Source organism: Mastigoproctus giganteus, chromosome 10 (genome assembly GCF_048544385.1).
Source record: "Mastigoproctus giganteus isolate SK-2022 chromosome 10, ASM4854438v1, whole genome shotgun sequence".
Taxonomy (NCBI): domain Eukaryota; kingdom Metazoa; phylum Arthropoda; class Arachnida; order Uropygi; family Thelyphonidae; genus Mastigoproctus; species Mastigoproctus giganteus.
Genome location: NC_143584.1, coordinates 180,527,139 through 180,552,757, shown reverse-complemented (window position 1 = coordinate 180,552,757; position 25,619 = coordinate 180,527,139). Strand labels below are relative to the sequence as shown.

At 39.9% G+C, this 25,619-nt stretch overlaps 1 protein-coding gene across 1 annotated transcript in view; it reads right to left on the bottom strand.

Annotated features, from left to right (window-relative positions):
- Positions 1–25,619, bottom strand: part of LOC150079586 (uncharacterized) — a 1,000,533-nt gene that overhangs the window by 275,677 nt on the left and 699,237 nt on the right. Inside the window, exon 11 of the mRNA XM_090383129.1 lies at positions 7,899–8,041. Coding sequence (XP_090239255.1) covers positions 7,899–8,041 — 143 coding nt within the window. The remainder of the gene's footprint in view (positions 1–7,898; positions 8,042–25,619) is intronic.

The following is a 25,619-nucleotide window of genomic DNA, read 5'->3' as shown; positions in this document are numbered from 1 at the left end:
GGAAGAGAAAAGCTATGACACACTGGATGAGTTCTTGGTGGATAACAAATTAACGAAGCAACTGTACTTGGACATCATTTGATCTACATTGTGATGCCCTACGCTTGTGTTCAAGAGAAGCTTCAGTGAGATCTGCACTAACACATTCAATCCGTGGATAGTTCAGATCCTCAATTGCAACACCGACTTGCAGTTCATACTAGAAGAATACAGTTGTGCGGCTTGCGTTGTTGAATACGTAAACAAATCCAAATGTAGCATTAGCAATCTGCACAGCAAGTTAATGAAACTACATGAAGAGCATCCCAAGAAAGAGTACATGCAGTTATTGAAGCAACTGAGCTTGAAACTGTTAAACACTGTGGAGATGTCGTCGCAAGAAGCCACTTGGTACTTACTGCGCCAGCAAATGAGCCACAGCAGTCGCAAGGTCACTTACATTCCGACTGTGTGGCCACACGAGAGGCAGAAGGCGCACAAGCGCAAAGCCGTGATGGAACAAGAGAACTTGGACGAGAATAGCATGGACATTTGGACCAAAAAAATCATCCAAATTTACGAAGATAGGCCTGCAGAGTTAGAAGTCATGTGTCCGGCATACTTCGTCATGTGGTATACTCCTGTCGCGGCTAGCAATCGTTCAAACAGGGATAATAATGACGAAGAAGATGATGACATCGGTGGAGATGTACATGGCAATGCACAACGCCATGATGGCGATTATGGAATGGCAGTGCAGGGTGTCAAGTACCGCAAGAGACTGTCACCTAGAGTTATACGATACCAGTGCTACGAACTGGATGACGTGGTTAACTACAAACGAGAGATGGTTATTCTGTACTTGCCTTTCAAAAATAAAGCTGTGCACATTATCGATCGCAATGCCTTTCTCGAACTTTATGATGCCTGAGAACAAAAGATTTTGGTGAAACGCAAAGAGTACGAATCCAACATAATCAATAGTCGAAGAGTTGCGGCAAATGTGCGAGGAGTTTGATAGCGAAGATTGTTTAGCTGCAGGTGACAAGTGAGATGAGTTCGTCAGAAGCATTCTGCAGCATGGCACTGATGCCAATGACTTTGACAATGTCATCGATAACCCGAGCAGTATATCTGCAGTTCGACAATGCAGCAACATGATGCCCAAGCAGGAGTACTGCCGTATGAAGAGAAGCACAAACACGGGTCAGCGAGAGATCATACTGGAGGCGATACATCGCTTGCATATGCCAGATACGGATCCCATTCAGATATTCTTCACTGGTCTGGCTGGCAGTGGCAAAACATACATGCTCAAACTTCTAACAGGAACATAGAACAGGTATACGCAACAACATAACTCGCTTCGTAACGCTTATGTATCCACCGGTAAAGCGGCTGTTAATCTCGGCAGAGTGACAGTGCTTTTAAGATAATGCAATCAAGACGAGTTGGCACCATGGCGTTACAGAATTACAGAAACATGTTTGTCGGGGTGAAATGCGTTACAGTCGACAAAGTCAGTATGATTGGTTCGGATATGTTGCACAAGATCAACCTCAGTTTGCAAGATATCACTGGAGCAGACGATCAACCTTTCAGTGGCTTGAATGTTATCTTCTGCAGGGATACTCGTCAATTTTCACCAGTAAAAACTCCACATCGGTTTACAAGTTGCCACGCAACATTGTCAGCGGTGGCATTCTGTGGCAATCGCTGAACTACTATCCGTTGCAACAAGTGATGAGGCATAGTGACCGCGTTCTCGGCTATACTGATGATGATCGGCAACGGTGAGAGACTAGATGTGGATGAGATCTACTTGATAGACTCGCTTCAGAACTAGACAATGGTGTGATGAGAACTTGTCTGGTGCCATTAGACTGTTTCATCAGAACCACACCGCTGATGCTTACAACAGTGCGATTACTGCTGACCTGGAGAACACTGCTGACCTGGAGAACACTGCCGACCACACGATGCTGGGCTACAAGAATCAAACGGAAGTAGCGCCAATGGTAGATGCAAGCCTTGCAAGATGAGTGTAGTTGAGACCGGCGGACTTGCGTACATGATCAAGTTGGCAGTAGGTTAACCGTATATGATCACCATGAATCTTGACGTCGAAGATGGACTGGTGAACAGTTGCAGTGTGTTGCAGTACATCAAGTGTTTTAGCGAAGATGAACAATTTGCGGAGATGGAAAATGAACCTTCAACTTCCAAAGTGGTTTCCAAACGTTGCCTTCATTTGTAGCTTGGATTACCACACGACCCTATGGGACAAAGGTGTCGAATCAAGGCTGAACCACATGTGATGTGCAAACGTGACGTGTTGAATGTTAAGTGGACTACTTGCATCGCAAACATTTCGCTGGGTGACGCGTTTAAGTGCAGACAAGTCCAGTTTCCGCTAGTGCGATAACGATTCACAAATCGCAAGGAGGCACTTTCAATTGAGTCATCTTTCAATGCGACATCTCAACAAAACCAACTGGTGTACGTTGCACTGAGCAGAGTCACTTCTATTGACGAGTTCTATTTGAACGAGAGAGACGATTATAAATTCTATCATGGTTACGGAAATTCAGCACCCACTCTCAGAGAGATACATGACAAATACGAGAGAATGAAGAAACACCACTTGCCGACGCTGGTTAAGCGAGTTGACAGTTTCTGTTGTCGATGATCGTCAACTGCTGCAATCACAGAAGAGGTCCAGAGATTAAATGTAGATGATGATCATGACAATGGCGAAAACTCACGGCAGACAGTCTTACTTGTCTCGGCGATCAACGCAGAGTTTGGTGGTGCACGCCAAAGATATCGAAACTGATTGTATTATAAACAGATCTGACTACTTGGCCATCAGTGAAACCTGGATGGATGATGCCACACCTGTGGTAGAATACGCTTGGTAGTTACTATTCCAATTATACAATAGTTGTCTGAATGCCAGTACCTTTCCCACCTCTTGGAAGGTTTCTGGAGTTAAACTAATATTGAAAAATCCCACAAAGCCACCAATACTATCAAGTTCTTACAGACCCATCGCTCTCCTACCAGTTGCTAGTAAACTCTTCGAGAGGTTGCTGCACTCAAGAATAAGCCACTACTATCACATGGCAAACTTGACCGCCCAAATGCAATATGGATTTAAGCCAGGATCGTCCACTACCGAAGCCCTGCGTCATCTCATCAGTTCTGGTACTGCATGCCAAGAAAAATATTTCTTAGCTGTTTGTTTGTTGTTGTTTGTTATTTGGTTTTTAGGAGCATTAGCAACTAAGGCCCTATTGCTCCGGGGATATGTGGTGGCCATTCCCTGACCTTTCCGCATTCTCCCTATTTGGTGGTCACGGGCTCGAATCCCGGTCTAATCAAGAAGCGTGTGGCTATTCACTGCCTGCTCCTGCCCACCCGGCTATGGAGGCGCCATATAATTTTTAGCGATCTCCGTGGATTTCGGTGGGATGTTTGAGACCATATGGTGTCTGAGTGTCCTGGCGAGGCTCAGCTGCCTGGGAACCTCTTTGGTGCAATTAAATCATACCTTGACAGCAGAAGAATCCAGGTTACTGCAGCATATGGTAAAATTCACCAATGGGTCTGCAGGAGATGCCCCCAGGGTTCTGTCCTGGGGCCTCTCTTGTGGAACATTATCCTTGATGAGTTCCTCTCCCTTGACTTGCAGGGCGTGCTTTCCCAGGCCTTTGCAGATGACTTGATTCTGATGGTTGCTGTGAATAACAGGGCCCAGCTTGAGGAAAAAGCAAACCAGGCCATGACTAAGCTCCAAAACTGGACTAGGATTCATCCATTCTACTCAAGGGCAGACTTGACATCCGCAGGCCACCCCAAATTAAGATTGACACTAAGACCATTGGCTTAACCGACAAAATGAAATACCTTAGCTTTGTTCTTGATAACAATCTTTCCTTCAAGCATCACCTATTGTACATTCACACAAAAATAAGATACGCTGGCCTACTAACAAAAATCGCACAACGGGACTGGGGGTTATCAAAACATACTCTCGACCTATATTATAAAACAGTCTTCCTTCCAGCCATCTTGTATGCAGCTCCGGCTTGATACACCAAAACAGCAATGGCTGTAAATTGGAGGACCCTGGATGCAATCCAAAGAACTGTGTTGCTCACTATCACGAGAGCCTGTAGCACCACAAGCCCTAACGCCCTGCAGGTTCTGGCAGGGGTCCTACCCCTAGGACTTGGAAATTGCAAACAGTGGAATCAAATACCATATAGTGAAGGACCTCCCCTGCACCTTCCTAGATTACACAGTTAACAACAGCACACCATGCAAGAGGAAAAGAATAGGCTTCAGAACCACCTCACATGGATCTGGCAACATCACTGGATTGAAACCACCAAAGGCTACATTACCAAAAAATTCATCCCGGACCTGTGGAAAACATTCCCGCAAACGCCCACTTGGTTCAAACCAGTACTTCGCACATCATATGTACTGACAGGCCATGGCACCTTCAAAGAAACACTGGCCCAGATGGGATTGGAAGAAGACCCAAGATGCGTGTGTGGTGAAGCAGAGAGTTTGACACACGTCATGTATAACTGCCCAAATTATGAAGACTTGTGATGCAAATTAATGACTACAAAAAGTACTTCCCAAAAAATATGGAATCACACTTGCTGGACTCAAGTGAAGAATATGGAGTACTAACAAACTTTGCTGAGTAGCTCTTCAGCAGGCGAAGAACACTCATTGCCTTACAAAGAGTGATATAAAAATGGTGATACAGAACAACGCAACAAAATGCCTACATTCTCACCAACCCTCCTAAGGTCAAACCAGACAAGACAACAACCAGAAAACTGGACTAGACAAAACGAGAAAACTGCAATTATTAAATGGAAACGACAAACGGTCTCTTTTCCCGTGCACCACTGAGTGCTCCGGTGGTGTGGTGACCCTGAAAGGACTACCTAAATACAAGGACTCGAACAGACATCCTCTGAACCTTGGACAGTTGCCCTGAAAGCCGAGGAAGGCTATCTGACAAACAGGGCTGGACATCTGTTCCAGCCTGCTTTTTCCCCTTTCCCAGGCAAAGGGCAATGCTTTCGCTGTCTACTCTCCTCCTGCCACCCCACTTTTCCTTCTGGTGCGGCATGGGCATGCCCACTGAAAAACAAGGGACTGCCTTCCCTATCAGTCCCTTTCTTCTACTTCTACACCCCAGTCTTCTGCCTTCCCTCCCAAAACTTTTCCTATACAGTGTATTACCCCACAGGTCCAAATCTAATACACCAAAATTACTGCTCGAACTATTAGACCTCTAGAGAAACTCATTCAGCAAAAACCCCACTCTATGTTTAAACAAATAGTATTATTAAGCAAATGGCGAATAATTTTTTTTTTAAGGTCCTAGCCACTGAAATCTCAGGAAAGTAAAGTGGCAGGACCTGCCAGAGTACAATTAGTCTTATTGGTACACCTGGCCGGCATCCCTGTGGCTGGGTATGGTAACATCGGGCCCCACTAGGGGCCAGGCGGCTGACAGACCAGATGAAAAATGGCAACAACATACTACATTCTACATGACCCACACACTGTCAAACCTCTGGCATTGACAGGGCACTGTCGCTTGATACAGAGAATGTACGCCGAGATGGGAGAAATCCCAGGAGCCGTTAGACCCGCAACATACCCAATACCTGTGACTCTATCTAGTTTCGAACCTTAAAGCATGTAAGAATACAGCCATAGAAAGGCATCACAATCAACCGTCAACTTTGTCGTCACTGTCCAAACACACCGCCGGTGGATTCGCCATATACAGGAACCTCAACAGATTCACTGATTGTCAACGTATCGTTACCATTGATGTCAGTCATAAGCTTAGAGTTGAAGAACCATCGGTGGGAGATATATGCCTGGTCGACGTAACGATCAACGGTGTATCTATATTTTTCCTTGGAGCTGTGTATATTCATCCGAATGCTTCATCATCAGCAATAGAATGTTGTATCTATCAATCCCTGCTGCAATACTGGAAAAGCATAAAGAAAATAATCTCCAGTATTGAGCCAGACCTGCATATGCCGATCGTCATCACCGGTGACTTCAATGTCGATGTGTCACGAAACAGATCACTCCAGGACTTTATGCAATGCGAGTTTAATCTCACTTACATTCAGACCATGGCAACCATGCTCGATAACACTTGTATTGATCTGACTTTTGCCAGAAACTTGGATGTATCTTGTCTACCCTTTGTATCTTATTTCTCTTATCATAGACCTGTGATAAATAAAATTGTAATCGATTATTAAACTTGTTTTCATTTATATACACTTCCCAACACATATATAATCCGCGGTAGTGACGTATTCACGTAAAATCCCTTCAGCTGTGCTCCGACACAGCCACACCCGATCTTTTTTTTAAGTTGGTCCAGGACTTTCCTTTTAGATTTAGTGAGGTTGTCTAGGGATCTTTTGAGGAGCCAATCTTGTGCTTGTTAAGGATTTGGATAAGGTCAAGAGTAAGGGATTTTCTATTCTTAGGGTTTTCTTGGGACTGGGACAAATTCAGTGTCTTTTCGAAGAACATTTTCATCTTCAATAAGTGGTCTGCTACTGTGGTCATGTATTAGATTGTGTGTATTACTGTACTGAATGAAAAGGTGAGAGGAGGAGTTACAAATGCGTGGTGGGGGAAACCAGAGGATTGGGGGATCTGGGTCACCAGTAGTTCTACATGTAACATGGTATCAAAGATAAGATTAAGTCTAATCATTTTAAAATAGTGGGGGATTGGGATAATCACAAAAAGTTAAAGAGCTGATCATTCAAGAAGTCTTTACTGCATGTGTAGTGGGTGAGGTTTATCAAACAAAAAAAACAGGAATGAAATTAACTATCGTTTTTAAAGCCACGGACAAGAATTCATAACAGCAATCAATAGTCAGAAGGGAAGCTTTAGGATAATGATCAAATCCACAAAACATCTACCCAAAGTTGGATATTAATGGATGTCTTCATTACTTTAGAAAGAATTGAAGTAATGGTCACTGAACAGTAATAAGACAGCAAAGATCTGTTTCCCATTTTTGGTTCATGGAAATTTATGACCATATTTCCATGAAGCAGGAAAAATACTAGTGGAATAAGAAAGTGTAAAATGGTGACACAAAGTTGGCAGTTGATATCCTATAGCACAAACTATCATAAAACTGGAAAAAATGACATCCTATAGCACAAACTGGAAAAAATGCCATTAACATTCATGTCATTTCACATGACATGACTGTTCAAAATACTGTATTTTTATCATAAAAAATCAAATGAAGAATGAAATGAAGTGTTTTTCCTAAAGATATGAAAAAGCACACTGTTAATACAAGCATTAGAGATATAGTAGGATGCTGATGAGTCAGTTATCACCAACCAGCATACTACTACTTGTACATGTTTGTTATGTTAGAATGATAAAACAAAATTTATCTTTACAACCTAATATCAGAAAAGATATATTGTAATAAGCACTGCACTTTTTAAATAAAAAAATATTAATATTCATGCAACAGTCTGGAGCATTCTTAATTTCATTTCAAAATTATGTGCTACTTAAAGGGTTAAACAAACAAGAAAACAATATGGTCATGCTGTGTCTGCATCAATGGTACACAAAAATGAGAAAATTTAGTGCAATGAAATATCTCTTTATTGAGAGATGAAATGTTAAATAAATAATTTTAAAGTTATCTTCAACCTCTTTATCAATTATTACAGGAAATAATTAATGATATCTATGTGAATTAATTTCTTTGGATAAAGGGCTGGCTTAAAGTGGTTACACATGCAAATAACATGGTGTAAAGCAGACCAAAAATGTTAGGTTATATTAAGAGAATTTTACACTATACAAACCTAGCTTATCTTTACTAGGATCACTGTCTCGTGTAGGGATATGTTGTAGCTGTTGTGTTGGTCTTGTTGGTCCTCCAGATAATGCTTTCTGAACTAATCCTGTTAAACTTGCTAACTGTCTTTCCATATATTCAACTCTAAGCCTAAAAAATTTTAAACTTATTATATGTATGTATAGACATGTACATATGACAAACAAAATGGACAAGTAGATCTAATCATCACTGTGTGCCATAGTGGTTATTTTATAGTGCTTTTTGATAAATAAAATGCCCTGCATTTTTTTTTTTTTTTTTTGTGGAACATAATAAATTATATCTTCTAATACAACTGAAGAGAATCTGCCTTTATACACAAATTGGCCAGGTCAACTTGTTTGTAAAAGCAAATTTCACAAGTGATTTTCTTAGCAGAGCATTTAGTTCCATCATCAAACAGCAAGCCTGTTGCCTGATAATGGAAACAAACAGTTCCAAAACTGGTCACAGTAGTGCCTTGAGTTTTTTGTGGATAATAAATCACCTAATAGGTAATGTTATCCAATTAAAAATGTTATTAGTTACTTCAGGATGGCTACATGGACAAATGTAGTCATTTCAAAAGAGCAAATGCCCAAGTGCTGTCACCGTCAATGGAAGGACAACAGCATCTGCAGATGGCCAACTGAAAAACATTACACAGGAAAATGTTCTTTTAAGAAGCTATATCAGTGAGTTGTCTTTCAGTTTGTCCAATAGGTGCTGACATCTCTTATCTGTCTTTCTAACCAATAGTAGGCACAGTTTTAGTGGATGGCAATGAAAAACTAGCTCTGAAAATCAGAGGAGGACATCACACCTGTCAGCTACTATCCAATTTTGGCTATAAAAGCTGAAGGCAAAAAAATTCTGTGAAATTCAAATTTAACAGCTGATGAAATTGAACTAAATGATAAATTAGTTCAAAAGATTTCATTAAAGCTTTTGATATTGCTCCACATGAAAGGCTGCTATATAAATTGGAGCAGTGTAGCATTAGGGAGAAGTTAATGCTATGAATAAAATGATGGTTGAGTAAGAAAAGACAGAGGGTGGTTATCAATTGGCACTGTTTTTCTTGGACTAATGTTATTAGTAGTCCCCTAGGGATTCAGTGTTGGCCCATTTTATTTTCAATATTTATTGATAATACTGATGAAGGCATATCATGCTTAATATCCAAGTTCTAGGTGATACCACAGTTGGAATGATGGCTAATGACAGTAATCTGGGTATGCTACTGCAATGAGATCCAGAAAAATTAGGCAGATGGGCTAAGAAGTGGCAATTGAAATTTAACATTGACAAATGCAAGGTACTACCAAATGGGTATCGGTAATCCCAGAATAACATCTCAAATGACAAAACCCAATGAGTTGTCATAGCAGCCCAACTGCACTGAGATATGTAGATGGGCTTCCAGGACAGCTCATGGTGATTTTGTCAATAATATAGAGGAATTTTGGCAGCAGGGAGGAGAAGGTAATTATTCTGTTATATAACTCCAGAGAAATGTACATGTCTCTGGATGGATTAGCAGTAACCCCAGAGAAATGTACCAACTGGGTGATGTTACACTCAGGGTAGTGGAGAATCAAAGAGACCAGGGGGTAATTATGCAATCAGATATGAAGTTTTCTGAGCAGTGCAGACAGGCTGCCAGAGTAGGTCATGGGGTCTTGTCAATGATATACAGGAATTTTGCGAGCTGGGATAAGGAGATGATTATCCCCTTGTATAAGGCAATGGTCAGGCCACACCTTGAGTACTGCATACAGGTCTGGAAGCCTCATTTTAGGGAGGATGTAGAGTTGCTAGGATGAGTACAGAGAAGAGCAAGAATAGTGAAGGGAACAAAGGAGTGCTCTTATGAAGAAAGGCTTGAGTTCTGTAAATTGCAGCTTCTGGAGACTAGGCACCTGCGAGGTGAACTGATTGAGGCGTATAAGGCTGAATGGATTGAGCATGCTCAATACTGATGGGATTCTTCCTCTTGCTCAGATTACAAACCTGAGGGGGCATAGATTCAAAATGAGGAAAGACAGTTGTAGAATAAATGTGTGGAAGTTTGCCTTTAGCCAGCACGTAGTTTGATTGCTGGAACAATCTTCCATCTGTTGTTGTGGAAGTTGATAGCTTAAATAAATTCAAGGCAGAACTAGACAAACATTTGGAATGAATGGATCAGTGAAATGAGAAAGTTTTTTTTTTTTTTTTTGGCTGATGCTATATAAGCTTGCTTTAGTTTTTTTTTTTTTTTTTTTTTTGGCTGATGCTATATAAGCTTGCTTTCTTGCATCATGTGCCTCTACTAAAACTAATGCTAATAAGGCAATGGATAGACCACATCTTCTGGACTGCACAGAGGTCTGAAAGACTTATTATAGAAAGGCCATGGACTTATAATGGGTGCAGAGTGGAGCAACAAGATCAGTAAAGGGAACAAAAGGGTACACTTACAAAAAAAAATATTTGTTTTCTAAAGTGCAGTCTCTGGAAAATGTAAAATAGGCATCTGCATGGTGACCTAATTTATATGTATAAGGCTTTAAAAGGGTTATATAAGCTACCGTATTTCCCCATGTATAAGACGCACCTTAATTTTGGGGCCTGAAATTTGAAAAAAAAAAAATGTATTACATAAAGTTATTGAACTCAAGTTTTATTCCTCATAAAATTCATACAACTCCTCATTACTTGAATTCAGCACTGTACGAAAATCTTTTCTGAGCCATTTCTGGGAAGAATGTGGCAAAACATAACCTGATATACCGGTAACAAGTGCGAAACAATGAGCGCAACGACAACGAGCGCGAAAAAGTGGGAAATGCAAGTAAAAAAATCTACAACCACTGTATAAGACGCACCCAGTTTTTAGACCCCAAATTTTTCGAAAAAAGGTGCGTCTTATACAGGGGGAAATACGGTAAATGTAGATGCCATCCTTAATCTTGCTTACACAACATATATGGGTAGTTTGAATAAATTTAGTATTAGTAATGGCAAGTGATGAAAGAAAGCAAACTTATACAGCATCATCCAAAAAAAAAAAAAAACCTATCCACCTCACCTGTCCATCCCCTCCAAGAATTTGTTTAGTTCTTCCTTGAATTTATTTGAAATACCCACTTCCACAGCAACAAAATTTAAGTCAGTAACAACTATTTATGAACAGCTTCTATCAGTATTTATAAAAAATATATTTGCACTACTTGAACCATTTTTTCCTGATGTTTTTATATTCTATGTATATTTAAGTAGCAGAAAGCCTACTGAAATATATGGAAAATACAGATCCTAATTTAGGTAATTTCTCATTCAAACAGTTTCCTGACCACAAGAATTTTTCATAGTGTAGTAAGTAAACTGTCAAGGGAAAAAGGTTAAGTTCAAATCATGTCACTGAAGGTGCCTCCATAGCCAGGCAGGAAGAAGCAGCAGTGCGTAGCACATGCTTCTTGATTAGACCGGGGTTCGAGACCATCACCACCAAATACAGAGGATGCGGAAAGGTCAGGGAATGACCACTGCATATCCCAAAGCAATATGGCCTTGGTTGCTAATGCTCCTATAAACCAAATAACAATAACAAACTTGTCACTGAATGGAGAAACTTTTTTTTCAGTTCAACTGGTTTTCCTGTATCGACTGATTTTTTTGCCAAAAAAAGCTCATTTGAATGGTCTCCTGTTTAAGAAATGCCTATTAAAATCAACTGAAAGCATGATATTTTATGTAACATAATAGTAAATTTACTATATAATGGTGTCCGAACTGGAGTTTATTTAGTTTTATGGCTTGAATATGTTAAGTTGAACCTTTTTAAATAAACAGTGTGGACGCAAGCACGCAGAAAAAAGCAGACACACACATTCATAAAAAATAAATATTTATCATGTATATACATCATAGAGACTTCTTTTAATTACACAATTATAGGTAGGACCTGTTGTTACAGATTGAATGAAAGTGTTGAAGGGGACGCTTGAACTTAAGATCTACAGTCCAATGCTTTTAGGATAGAGCTGTTTTCACTTTTAATTTTTTTTTTTTTTTTTTTTTACACATCTTTTTCTCAAAATGTGGTAAAACACTTATTTAAAAAAATATTTTGGGAGTATTCAAAGAAAATTTCAAAAATATCTTTCCAAAATTGCACACATGTAGTTGAAAAGGACAAAAAGTAAGCAGGAGTCTGTTATAAAGCCCAAACAAAAACTAGCAGGGATTACTACATTGAACAACTCAAGTAAATTGAGAGCAAAGAATTAACAAGACATATGAGAGCTTAAAAACATTATTATACATGACTTAGCAAAAGCCACATTTGTATAAATAGGTAAAAACAAAATAAGTTCACTAAAAAATGAAACACGTTTTTCTGATAGTTAGAAGCAAGTAATTACAAGTTGCCTTGCACTTTGAATAAATAATATTACCATTTACAGAGAAGCATGTAGAAGTATGAGAAGTATGTTACTATTTATTTGTAATGTATGACATTATCTGGAGTAAATAGCATTAGTAGAGGCATATGATGCAAGAAAGCAAAGCTTATACAGCATCAGTCAAAAAAAAAAAAAAAAACACCCTTCCCATTTCACCCAACCATTTGCTTCAAAACCACTTCCACAATGACAGAGAGAAGTTTGTTCCAGCAATCAACCACTCGCTGACTAAATGCAAATTTCTGCAGATCTATTCTACAACTGCCTTTCCTCAATTTGAATTTATAACCCCACAGGTGACTAACCTGGGAAAGAGGGAGAATCTCATCAGCATTGAGCTTGCTCAAACCATTCAAAACCTTATACACCTCAATCAGATCACCTCACAGGTGCCTAGTCTCCACACATTGCAATTTGCTTTTGTTCCCCTCACCAATCTTGTTGCCCTTCTCTGTACTCATTCTAGCAAGTCCACATCCTTCCTAAAATGAGGCCTCCAGACCTGTATGCAGTACTCAAGGTTGGGCCTTACCATTGCCTTACACAAAGGGATAATCACCTCTTTATCCCTGCTAGCAAAATTCCTGTATATCATTGACAAGACCCCATGATCTGCTCTGGCAGCCTGTCTGCACTGCTCAGAAAACTTCATATCTGACTGTACAATTACCTCCAGGCCTTTTTCATTCTCCACCACCCTGAGTGTAGCACCACACAGTTGTTACATTTCTCCGCAGTTACTTTTTTTTCTTCTATTTTATGAAAACCCCAAACACGAGAGCTATTAGAACCTACAGTACTTAATACCATGATTGGGTTGGAGATTCAGAAGACAAGAGAAGATATTTGTTGACATTAGAATTGAGACTTCTGGAGACTGTAATTTTCAGGAAATATATATGAAGGTAGTTTGTTCCAGAAAACGGCAGTTGAATGAATAAACGAAGAAGATGAAAAGTTGAATAGGAAATGGATGTTGGTTGGTGGCAGCACTTGTTCGGACTGTTTTGAAAGAGAGAGCGTGAATTATAGACACCATTTCAGATACAACAGTGCCCATGGAAGTATCTGTAGAAAAGGCATGCAGCAGAAACAGTATGTCTATGAGAAAGCAAGTGGAGAGACTCTGTTAGAGATGAGTCATTAATTAACCTAACTGCCCTCTTCTGAATGGAATCTAAAAGCTTGAGCGAGGTTTTGGGAGCACCGCCCCAGATGTGGGAACAATATTCCACTGTAGGGTAGATTTGCAATTTGTACAGAGTGAACAGCTGTTTGGAAGAAAAGTAACACCGAGAGCGAAAGAGAAAACCAAGTTTTTTAGATGCAGAGGAAGCAATATTTGTAATGTGCTTGTGCCAAGAGAGATTAGAAGTCAGGGTAATTTCCAACAGAGATATATCATCTTGCCTAGAAATCGGAGTGTCACCAAAGATAAGCATAGAAGCAGAAGAATCCTTTTTGCGAGATATAAGACAAGACTGAGTTTTAGAACGATTGAAATCAACTAAGCTGTCTATGCCCCACTCGAGAATTACCTGGAGATTGGCATTTAAGAAATTGGTAGCAGATATTCGAGAATTTGAAGCTGATTGAGCAGGGCAAGGTTTTTCAAAATGGAAAGTGGAATGCAATGTGCTATCATCGGAAAAATTATGGATAGGATTTCCAATCAATGGAAGAAGGTCATTAATATACAAGAGGAAAAGAGTGGGGGAAAGAACTGAACCTTGGGGTACACCAGCATTGGTGGAGAAGTTTGAATACAAAGAGCCATCTTACCATCAGCCACAGTGAGCGATCAGAGAGAAAACTGGATAACCAATTACAAAAAACAGTTGGCAAACCTTAAGATGGAAGCTTGTTTAGAAGACATTTATACCAAACATGATTAAAAGTCTTTGAGATGTCAAGAGCAAATGCTTGTGTTTCACCGAGCTTTTCCACTGAATTTATCCATAAATTGGTAACATAAGCCAGACCAGTGGATCGACACTGATGGAATTCATACTGGCAATCGTTGATCAGACGGAAAGTTTCTAGGTAGTTTAAGAATTGGTGGTTAATTGATTTCTCTATTACTTTAGAAAGAATAGAAGTAATTGCAATGGGACAATAACTGGACGGGAGGGATTTGTCACCCTTTTTAGGAACTGGCTGGATATGAGCAAATTTCCAAGCAGAAGGAAAAACACCTTTGGAATAAGAAAGTGAAAAAAGGCGGCAAAGAATAGGAGTAAGTTCAGGAGCACAGGTTTTAAGAACAAGTGGAAAAATACCATCAAAACCTATAACTTTCTTAACATCAAAATTGTTCAAAATCTTTCTGACAAATCTTTTTGACGGAAGACCACAGGAGGCATTGAATGGAGTATGTTGATGTTGGGAATGGTGGAAGGTAATTTACCAAGATCATTAATACATGCGTTGGAAGAAATATGAGACGCTAGCTGGTCAGCTTTATCTTTGGCTGAAGTGACAACAGAACCATCTGGTTTTGACAGAGGTGGGAGCAAAGATGGGCAAAAGTTGTGGCCATTAGCTTTGGTAAGAAACTAGAATGCTCGGCTACCATTCGGGCAAGAAGCAAGTTTTCTACTCTTAGCCTGTTCAAAATCTAGTTTGGACTGATTAATAACTGCTTTACAATTGTTGTGAGCTTTGGTGTAGGCAGAAAATGAAACTGAAAAATTGGAAAGAAGCTAATTACGATAAGCAACATTCTTCTCTTGAACAGCCATAGCACATTTATTGGAAAACTAAGTTTAGATAAGGGACGAGATTTTAAAGTGGAGTTTGGGATAAAGGATTCCATTCCTACAAGAATAATTTCACTGACATGATCTGAGCAAACGTTAATATCAGAAGTTTTGAAACAGTAATCTGACCGAGGAAAAGAAATCTCGCAGGTCATCCCATTTTGCATTCTTGTAATGCCAAACAACATAAGGTTGGGAATAGCCATGAGATAAAGGATCCATTGGAGCAGAGACAATCACCAAGTTGTGATCTGAGGTGCCTAAAGGACCACTCACTTCGACCATGTACTTAGAAGGGTTGTTTGTGAGAAAAAGATCAAGCGTGTTGGCTGTATGGTTAGGATTGTCCAGTATTCTTGTAGGTAAATGAACAATCTGTGCAAGGTCATTAGTAATTGCAAAAGCCTCAGCATCTTGACCAGCTGGATTGGTGTGACTAGAAAACGGAAGCCAGCTGGAGATGTGAACTTTAAAATCACCAAGGAAATTACCTCACTCTTAGGAAAGTTGGACTGGAAAAAGTCAAGTTGCAAAGAGAGGAAGTTAAAGAGCTCCAAGTGATTAGTGGAGTTGGGAGAACAGTAGAGACAACAGATGAATTTGACACACTGAGGTAGAGAGATTTTAAGCCAGAGAAGATCGAAAAGAGGAGATTCCAAATGACCAAGTCTCTGACAGGAAATACTGGAACGCACATATGCACAAGTACCACTTTTGAGGCAAACGGGAATCATACAGCGTATAATTTGGGCAACTGAGATTCTGTCAGGAAAAGTGCATGAGGTTTGGCAGACTGCAAGTGGAAATGAACTAGGCAGTGTTTGGGAGGTTTAGATCTTTTCACAGATAAGCTTGCTCTAGAAGTTTGACCATTCATGGTGTATTCAATAGTGAGAAAAATTGGGGGGAGGGGACATGCTATATGAAGTAAGGGATTTTTTTGGATATCGCATACACATGGTAAGAATATACCCAGATCCTTGACATTATGTGGCCTCAACAATGCTCCCTGCATACACACTACTTGGATTCCCTCCAGTCACTATCTGGCAGAGTGGAAGTAGCAAGATTATACACTAGTTGATCTGGAAGCCTCCTAAAGAGTTACCAAATAGGTTTGGTCCAGTGTACTAACTAGCAGCCGGCCTGCAAACATCGTTTTAGAGCTGTAGCCTCAAAATGTAAGGACAATTGGATCTTGCCATGATGTCCATCATAACCTCAAAAATCATCAATCATACTGGATGATGGAAGAGATGGGGAAGTGTTGGCTGGAACTTAGCTCTGGAGACTAAACATGGGTTCCACCACTTCAAGCCTCCAATAAGCAAAGTGGTGGTGGTATTGCACCTTTCATCTACCACCTAGTATTGCCTGGTAACACAGAGGGGTGGCATTCCTCCATGTGGTGTGGGAGCCACACTTTGACCCCTGCTTACGTTGGTTCACACCTGGGTGGTCACCCACAGTGTGCTTGTGCATGGGGGTTATACCCAGGATTACTAACAGTCCCACCATCGTGAAGGTGCAAGCAGGGATTTGGCTGTCACAGACCATCCGGACTTCGTCGAAATTGGGTCCACTTGACTTGGGTGTCACCCGAATATCAGTTCCATCAGTGTTTTAGACTCCCAGGCAGCAAGTACAGCTTGTCTGGCATATCTGAGAGAATGTCTGTGACAACTTCAAGGACTGCTACTCATATGCAGTAAGTACTTTGCATTAAACTTCAGTTGCCATTTTTCAGTCCATCTGCCCAACTTTTCTAGATCTTGTTGCAGTAGCATACTGTCATTAACAACCCTGCCAACCTTTGTATCATCTGTATCACCCAACTTTTGTATCATCATATCAGAGAATGAATCTAAATCCCACTAAAGAAGGGAAAATAATCTCTAAAATGATCATCTGGGTAATGGCATACATTAAAAAATATACTCAATGTTAACTGAATTATGACCACCTCATACGTAATGGACTATGCTGCATACCTCGCAATATAAAAAGCCAAACAGCTTCTAGGCTAGGAGCAGTGGTAATTTGCATCTGGTTGTGCAAGTAAAAATGATAAAGTAGCAGTTATGAGACATAATAAAGATATTTCAGAGTTTCAAAAGGGCATGATGTTGTTATTTGGTTTTTAGGAGCATTGGCAACTAAGGCCATATTTCTCTGGGGATATGCGGTGGTCATTCCCTGTCCTTTACGCATCCTCCATATTTGGTGGTCATGGAAAAGGGCATGAATGTGGGAAATTATGTGTTGGTACTTCCATATAAGAAATGGCACATCTTGTTGGTTCTTCACAGACCATTGTGGTTAAGATGTACAAAGAAAGCAATGGTGTTGAACAAGTGAAAACACCTCCTGCCTGCTAACAGACTGATAAGGATTATGCAAGGTGGATGTTTGTGGTGAGTGAAGAGTGCGACATACTATATAGGCTTAACAGCAGGTGATTGTGTTACAGCTGACATTGCAATACAATATGGGGAATGCAAGAACAATATCCCAAATGATGATGCATTGCACACTCAGACATATAGGATTTTACAGTAGATGACTCAAGAGACACTCTATCCTCATCATCAATGGCGAATGCTATGGTGTCAACAACATGCTGGTTGGATACTGGAGGAGTGGAAATGAGTGTACTGGTCGGATGAGTCAAATATCTGGTGCAACATGGTGATGGACGCCTTTGTGTGTGTGTGTGTAGTGCAAGCAACATGAGTCCATGGACCAGTCATGCACATTGCCCACTATCCAGGCAGTTTGCTTAAAATGGGGCATGTTTTTCTGGCAAGAATTAGGATCCCTGGTGGGTATGGACCAACATTTCACTGATGAGGTCTATGGGCAGCTCTTAGGAGAACATGTACACTATGCCATAGTAATAGCAATAGTATTTGCATATAGTGTAAGGAAGCCACAGGATTTTGCTGCACTAGCAGAAAAAAAAAAAAAAAAAAACAAGATAAAAAAAATACAAATTATATACTTCCTGCCTCACATAGGTTACTATCCAGTTGACCTTGGAATTTATTCAAACTGTCAGCCTCAACTACTTGCGAGGACAACTTGTTCCAGCAATCAATCATTCGCTGGCTAAAAGAAAATTTCCTACAATCTAATCTAAACCTCTTCCCCTGTAATTTGAATTTATGACCCCTAGTTCTGGAATTCTTTATAACAGTGAGAATTCCATCTTCATTCATTTTCCTAGTCCCTCTCAGAATCTTGTATACCTCAATCAGGTCACCTCTGAAGTGTCTGGATGCCAAACTCTGCAGCCAACATAATCTTTCCTCGTATGGTCATCCTTTTGCCAATCTCACCATTCAAGTTGCATTTTTTCCCAGACAGAAATGAGATCTTCCAAGATGATATGTACCATGTCATTGAACCTGCAATGGGTGCCAGCAAAGACACTAAGGGTGCCATGAACTGAGAAAGTTTGGGAACCTCTGATCTAATTGAACACCTGTTGGATGTTTTGGAACAGGAAGTGAGGTGTACGGACATGCAACCATCATCTATTCTGACACTGTGGAATACCTTGCAAGGCCCCAAAGGATATCTTCAGACATTCAGCAGAGTCAATGCCTAAGCAAATAGTAGCTGTTATTCATGTGAACGGTGGTCCAACATAGTATTAGGGAGATGGTCATAATTCAGTGATCACTGAGTGTATATAGCAATATACTTCTCTTTGGTTTAGCAGTGCCATTTACTTGAAATGCAAAATATACTGTGGCAGGGACAACTCAAGGCAACTTTTCGCATTACAAAACTGATGCATTTGCTAATTCACAGTTCTGGCATTCCTCAAGTCTTCTCTCTAAACTTACTTCAGTTTTGAATATTAAGTAACTTTTTCCACAGTATATAAGATGAGGTATTAAGTACCTTTTTCTATCTTATATATCGGGGAAAAATTTCATCAATGGGTTGTTAGTTCACTGATGGCGATTCTTTGTCCACTGATGAAGAGGCAGTCACTGAAATGGCCATCAGGATCTGCATTGAAAATAGCTTGATTTGATTTGATTTGATTTTGGTAGTTGTTGGCGCATCGGCTTCTGTGGCCATATTGCACCTCCCAAGGTTTTTACAGTACTTTGATCCAAGCCCGAGGCGGGAATCGAACCCGCGACCTTTGGGTTGCCGGGCAGGTACTTTACCCACTCGGCTAGCCCGGTCGGCACTGAAAATAGCAATTCACTCCTTCTTAAGGAGCAGTGCTGTTTATTTGAAGTGTAAGACTGAGGAAAGTCATAGTGACTTGGTTTGCAATATGAGATTAATGCATTTTTCAACGAAGTTTTCATTTACCTTAGTTTGCCCAAATGAAGGCTTTTTATAACTCATTTAAATAATATACTGAACCACAAGAGGCCAACTGTAATCAACACAAAGCCGTTTCATATCTGAAAAGAATTCCAATTGGGTAGCCCATTTCAGAAAAGTCACTAAAGTTAACTGTAATAAGCTATATGTAAAGATTATGGGCAAATTAATAAATTAAGAATGAAATGGGTACTTGAGCAAATCTTTACATTTTAAAAGATGCAATATAATGATGAAAAATATGTTCAAACAAACCAGCACAACTTTCACCCAAGATTGCCTCAAGTATGCTGAAAAATGTTAATGCACAGTGAAAGAAGGTGATACTCATTTCAAATGGCTGTTATAATTTGGTACACTGAACTATTAATAGTACAAATATAGATAGTATGAATCAGAGCTGTACTACTCAATATGTTCTACGTTGATAATAATATTAGTAAAATAATAAGAGGAGTTTACCTCAATATAGTGCGTAAAACACTTCCGTATGATACCCTCCAGAAATTAAAATGGAAAAAACGAAAAAAATCGACAACTTACCGGTACATTAGAGTAAAATATAAATAATTAAATAATCAATTTAACACAATTCAAATCAATATAAAACAATTAAAAATCAAATTATCGCAATTAAAAGAATCTAACGAAAATATTCAAAACGATTTTCCTTCCTTAAGCTGACAACGCTTTTCGACCGTATGTCGTGATCACAGGAATGAAAATGACCGAATCGGGTTAAACCTGGTACTTAAATAGGGATTATTTGTCTTCGTGCATGCGTGTAAAGGTCCACGCATCAGAGATCAAATATGGCCGCCAAACATTAACAGAATTCTGGTGTAATTTAATTTCAACGGTTTCTGCAATTAATAGTCGCGTATAATTACGGTGAATGTTAAGTATTTTGGCTTCGTTAAATAAAAAAGTATGTTTTTCGTTAATGGCATCAAAGGCTAATTCTGACGCTGCTGAACGAGAAGCACGAACTGAGGCTTCATGTTGATTTACACGAATATTAAGAGAAAATCGGGTCGAACCCTGATAAGACGAGTCGCAATCACCGCAAGAAATGTTGTATACCAGATCATTAATTTGTGTTGCGAACGCTGAAAGAACCGAGCGATTGTTCAGTATAGTGTGTAACTTCCGTATTGGCCTAGCTACAATTTTAAATTCGGTATCTTTAAAGAATCTGTTAAGTTGTTTGTGCCACTGTTCAACATATGGGACAGAAATAAAGTATTTTTTGATATTACTTTTGTTGATTGGTGTGTAGTATTTTGTATCCTATCCTTAGCTTGTACCCTAATTCAGTTTATTGTGGTAATGGAATAACCCCTGTTTAAGAATCTGCTAGTTAATATTTGTATTTCTGAGTCCAAAGCAGATTCCAGTTGAATATTTATAGGCATTAAGAAATTGATTAAAGATAATCGATCTTTTGTAGGTGAACGGGTGATAGCTATTATAATGTAGAAGCATACCGGTGTTTGTAGGTTTTCGATAGATGCTAAATTGTATTTTATTCAAGTCCCGGGTAAGCGTGAAATTTAGAAAGTTTAACGACTTTGTATCCGTATCCTCCCTGTCCAATGTAAATTTGAGTCTAGAATGAATATTATTAAACGAATGTAAAATGTCTTGGATAGTATTACTATCGGTAATAACTAGAACATCATCTAAATACCTCCCATAGTATGTGATACGGGTTCGAAAAGGTGTCAAATGTATCTGCTCAATCGTTGAGAGATAGATCTCTGACATTAAGCCACTCAGGCTCAAACCCTACAGGTTTGAGCCTGAGTGGCTCAAACTCTACAGGGATGGGATACACTTAAATAGAAAGGGTGCAAGAATGTTTGCTGATGCTATCGAGGCAATGTTAGGTGGGTCGGAAAACTGCTAGATTGGGGGGATACAAGGACTAATAGATTAACAGTAGCCACTGGCAGAGGTGAAAGTGATTCTTGCACTGCTTCTATTGGAATGAGCCGCAGCCTGGAAAATAAGATGCAGGATATTTCAGAGACTGCTGGGAATCATTGGGGTACAAGTAAACACATGGGTTGTGTTAGGGTAGCTAAGAAAAAGAACAGGTGCATGTATACTTGTGTGTACACCAATGCTAGGAGTTTAGTAAATAAATTTGATGAATTTGAGGTATTGCTCAAAACATCAAAGGCAGATATTGTGGGGATTTCAGAGACGTGGTGTCACACAGATATAAGAAATGCAGAACTGGAATTTGGGGAGTACAATGTCTACAGAAAGGATAGACAGGATAGGAAGGGAGGAGGGGTTATGCTATTAGTTAAAAAACACATAAAATCCAAGGAAGTGAAGCCAGTCGACATCGCTGGACAGTGCAGTGTCGAGTCAGTTTGGTGTGACATAAGCATTGGGAGATCAAAATTGAGAGTAGGAGTGTGCTATAGGCCTAATGACTCTGATGAGTATAATAAGAAACTGTTCGGAGAAATAGAGTGGGCCAGTAAATCAGAGAGTCTTATAATGGGGGATTTTAATTTCCCAGATATTGACTGGAATTTGGGGGCTGGTCACTCACACAGTAGCAAGGCTTTTGTGGATTTATTGGATGATTGTTTTCTACATCAGCATGTTCGGGAGGCAACTAGAGGGAGTAATACTCTTGATTTGATTATCAGTAGTGATTCTTCATGCATTAAGAATCTGCAGATAAATGAACCACTTGGTGGCAGTGATCACAGTGTGCTGAAGTGGGAGTTACTCAAAGAGGTAACTACCATTAGGGGTAAAGGGAAGGGGTATTGCTTTCGTAAAGGCGACTACAATGGACTGAGACAGTATTTAAATTCTATACAGTGGGATCAACTGATGATATTGCCAACAGCAAATTCAAAATGGGAAGCATTCAAAGAACTTATTGTGGAAGCTACTAGGCTTTACATACCAACTAAGAAATATTGTTCAAGGTTTAGGCCTAAATGGTTGTCAGATGAACTAATGAGGCATATGGCAGAGAAGAAAAATGCATGGGATACATACAAATTAACACGTGACACGGATGCCTATGATAGATACAAGTTGATCTGTAACCAAGTTACAAAGGAGGTTAGGCAGGCGAAGGCAGATTACGAGAGATCCTTGGCAAGGGATGCGAAGAAAAACAGCAAAGAGTTCTTTACTTATGTAAACTCTAGAAGGAAGGGGATGAATCAGATTGGTCCACTTGAGATCGATGGGTCAACTGTTGATGACCCTGCTCGGGTAGCTAACAAACTAAATGAATATTTTGCATCGACATTCACACATGAGGAGTTATTCAGCGAGGGGAATGCCAGAGGTGTATTCAACTCTAGCAGTAAGCTAGAGAATCTTGTAATAACTGAGAGCAAAGTGGAGGAGAAATTGTTGAAGATAAACACAAGAAAGGCACCTGGGGTGGATGGGATCTATCCAGTTATATTAAAGGAGGCAGCAAAGGAGGTAAGCAAACCCTTAGCCATAATTATGAGAGCTTCCTTGGACTCAGGGGAGGTACCCATTGACTGGAGATGTGCAAATGTGACCCCAATTCACAAAGGGGGATCAAAGGCTGACACAAGTAATTATAGACCTGTGAGTTTAACTTCTGTTCCCGGAAAATTAATGGAGGCACTGGTGAAAGAAGCACTGCAGGATCATCTAGACAAGACTTCAGTTATAGCTAGGACACAGCATGGTTTTGTTAAGGGGAAGTCTTGCCTGACCAATTTGATTGGATACTATGATGCAGTCACAAAAGAACTGGATGCAGGGAATAACTTTGATATTATATACTTGGATCTTAGAAAGGCTTTTGATACTGTTGCACATGGAAGACTGCTGCACAAATTGGAGCAGTGTGGCATTGGAGGCAAGTTGCTGCTATGGATAAAGGGGTGGTTGAGGGGAAGAAGACAGAGAGTGGTAATCAATGGACACTGCTCATCGTGGACTAATGTTATTAGTGGAGTCCCTCAGGGTTCAGTATTGGGGCCTTTATTGTTTTCTGTATTTATAAATGATATTGATGATGGTATATCAGGCTTAATGTCCAAGTTTGCAGACGATACGAAGTTGGCAGGGTTGTCAAGGACACTACTGACACTATGCTGCTGCAACAGGATTTGGAAAGGTTGAGCAGATGGGCTTCGAGGTGGCAAATGAAGTTTAACATTGACAAATGTAAAGTACTACATATGGGAAACAGCAACCCCAGAGCAACGTATCAACTCTGTGGTACTACACTGACAGTGGTAGAGAATGAAAGGGACCTGGGGGTGGTGGTGCAGGCAGATATGAAGTTCTCTGAGCAGTGCAGACGAGCTGCAAGAGTAGCTCATGGTGTATTGTCAATGATATATAGGAATTTTTCTAGCAGGGATAAGGAGGTGATTATTCCCTTGTATAAGGCAATGGTCAGGCCACACCTACAGTACTGTATACAGGCCTGGAGGCCTCATTTCAGGAAGGATGTAGAGCTGCTGGAACGAGTACAGAGAAGGGCAACTAGATTGGTGAATGGGACAAAGGGGTTCTCTTACGAAGAAAGGCTTAAGTTTTGCAAATTACAGTGTCTGGAAACTAGGCACCAGCGGGGTGATCTGATAGAGGTGTACAAAGCCTTGAATGGTTTGAGCATGCTCAATGCTGATGGGATTCTTCCTCTAGCTCAGAAAAATCACCTGAGAGGGCATAAATTCAAATTGAGGAAAGACAGATGTAGGATAGATGTGCGGAAATTTGCCTTTAGCCAGCGGGTGGTTGGTGGGTGGAACAGACTTCCATCCCTTGTCGTGGAAGTTGATAGCCTAAATAAGTTTAAGGCTCAGCTGGACAGGTATTTCGAACGAACAGAGGGGTGAAGTGGAAGTGGTTATTTTTATTTATTTATGTTACTTTTTTTTTTTTTTTTTTTTTTTTTTTTTTGGCTGATGCTGCATAAGCTTGCTTTCTTGCATCAAATGCCTCTACTAATGCTAACTAATGCTAACCCATTGGTAATCCAAAGGTGGTAGATGACTTTCATCAACCGGTGAAATACCACCACTTTGCTTATTGGAGGCTTGAAGTGGTGAAACCCATGTTTAGTCTCTAGAGCAAAGTTTCCGGCATCCCCCCCTCCCCCCATACTTCTCCTTTAACCCATGCACGGTACTAAGTACTATAGGTTTTGATACCTTTCGTGTTTGGGGTTTTCATAAAAAAAAAAAAAAAAAAGGTGATGTAGTTAGCCTCAACTAACAGTTTAATTAAGTGAAAAATTTCCTTAATAGGTAGCTTCGTATAATTAATCGGTGTCGAGTTTTTATTTAACATATCCCAAATAATATCTAATGTGTATTCAACGTTTACATTCGTATATAATGAGGTAACATCAAGTGAGAATAAATTGTCATTGTCGCCGAGTCTACAGTCTTTAAGCTTATTAAATAATGTATCATATTTCTTAATCCCAAATTGTATTACCTGTCTAAAGGGTTTTATAATGTTATATAGATGTGTGGCTAAGGATGAAAATGCCGAGTTCCTGTAGGAAACAATAGGTCGAATAGGAAACCCAGTCTTGTGTAATTTTACCTGACCGAAAAGTGCAGGAATATTGTATTAACAGATTCTTTAAAGATACCGAATTTAAAATTGTAGCTAGGCCAATACGGAAGTTACACACTATACTGAACAATCGCTCGGTTCTTTCAGCGTTCGCAACACAAATTAATGATCTGGTATACAACATTTCTTGCGGTGATTGCGACTCGTCTTATCAGGGTTCGACCCGATTTTCTCTTAATATTCGTGTAAATCAATATGAAGCCTCAGTTCGTGCTTCTCGTTCAGCAGCGTCAGAATTAACCTTTCATGCCATTAACGAAAAACATACTTTTTTATTTAACGAAGCCAAAATACTTAACGTTCAACGTAATTATACGCGACTATTAATTGCAGAAATCGTTGAAATTAAATTACACCAGAATTCTGTTAATGTTCGGCGGCCATATTTGATCTCCAATGCGTGGACCTTTATGGGCATGCGCGAAGACAAATAATCCCTATTTAAGTACCAGGTTTAACCCGATTCGGTCATTTTCATTCCTGTGATCACGACATACGGTCGAAAAGCGTTGTCAGCTTAAGGAAGGA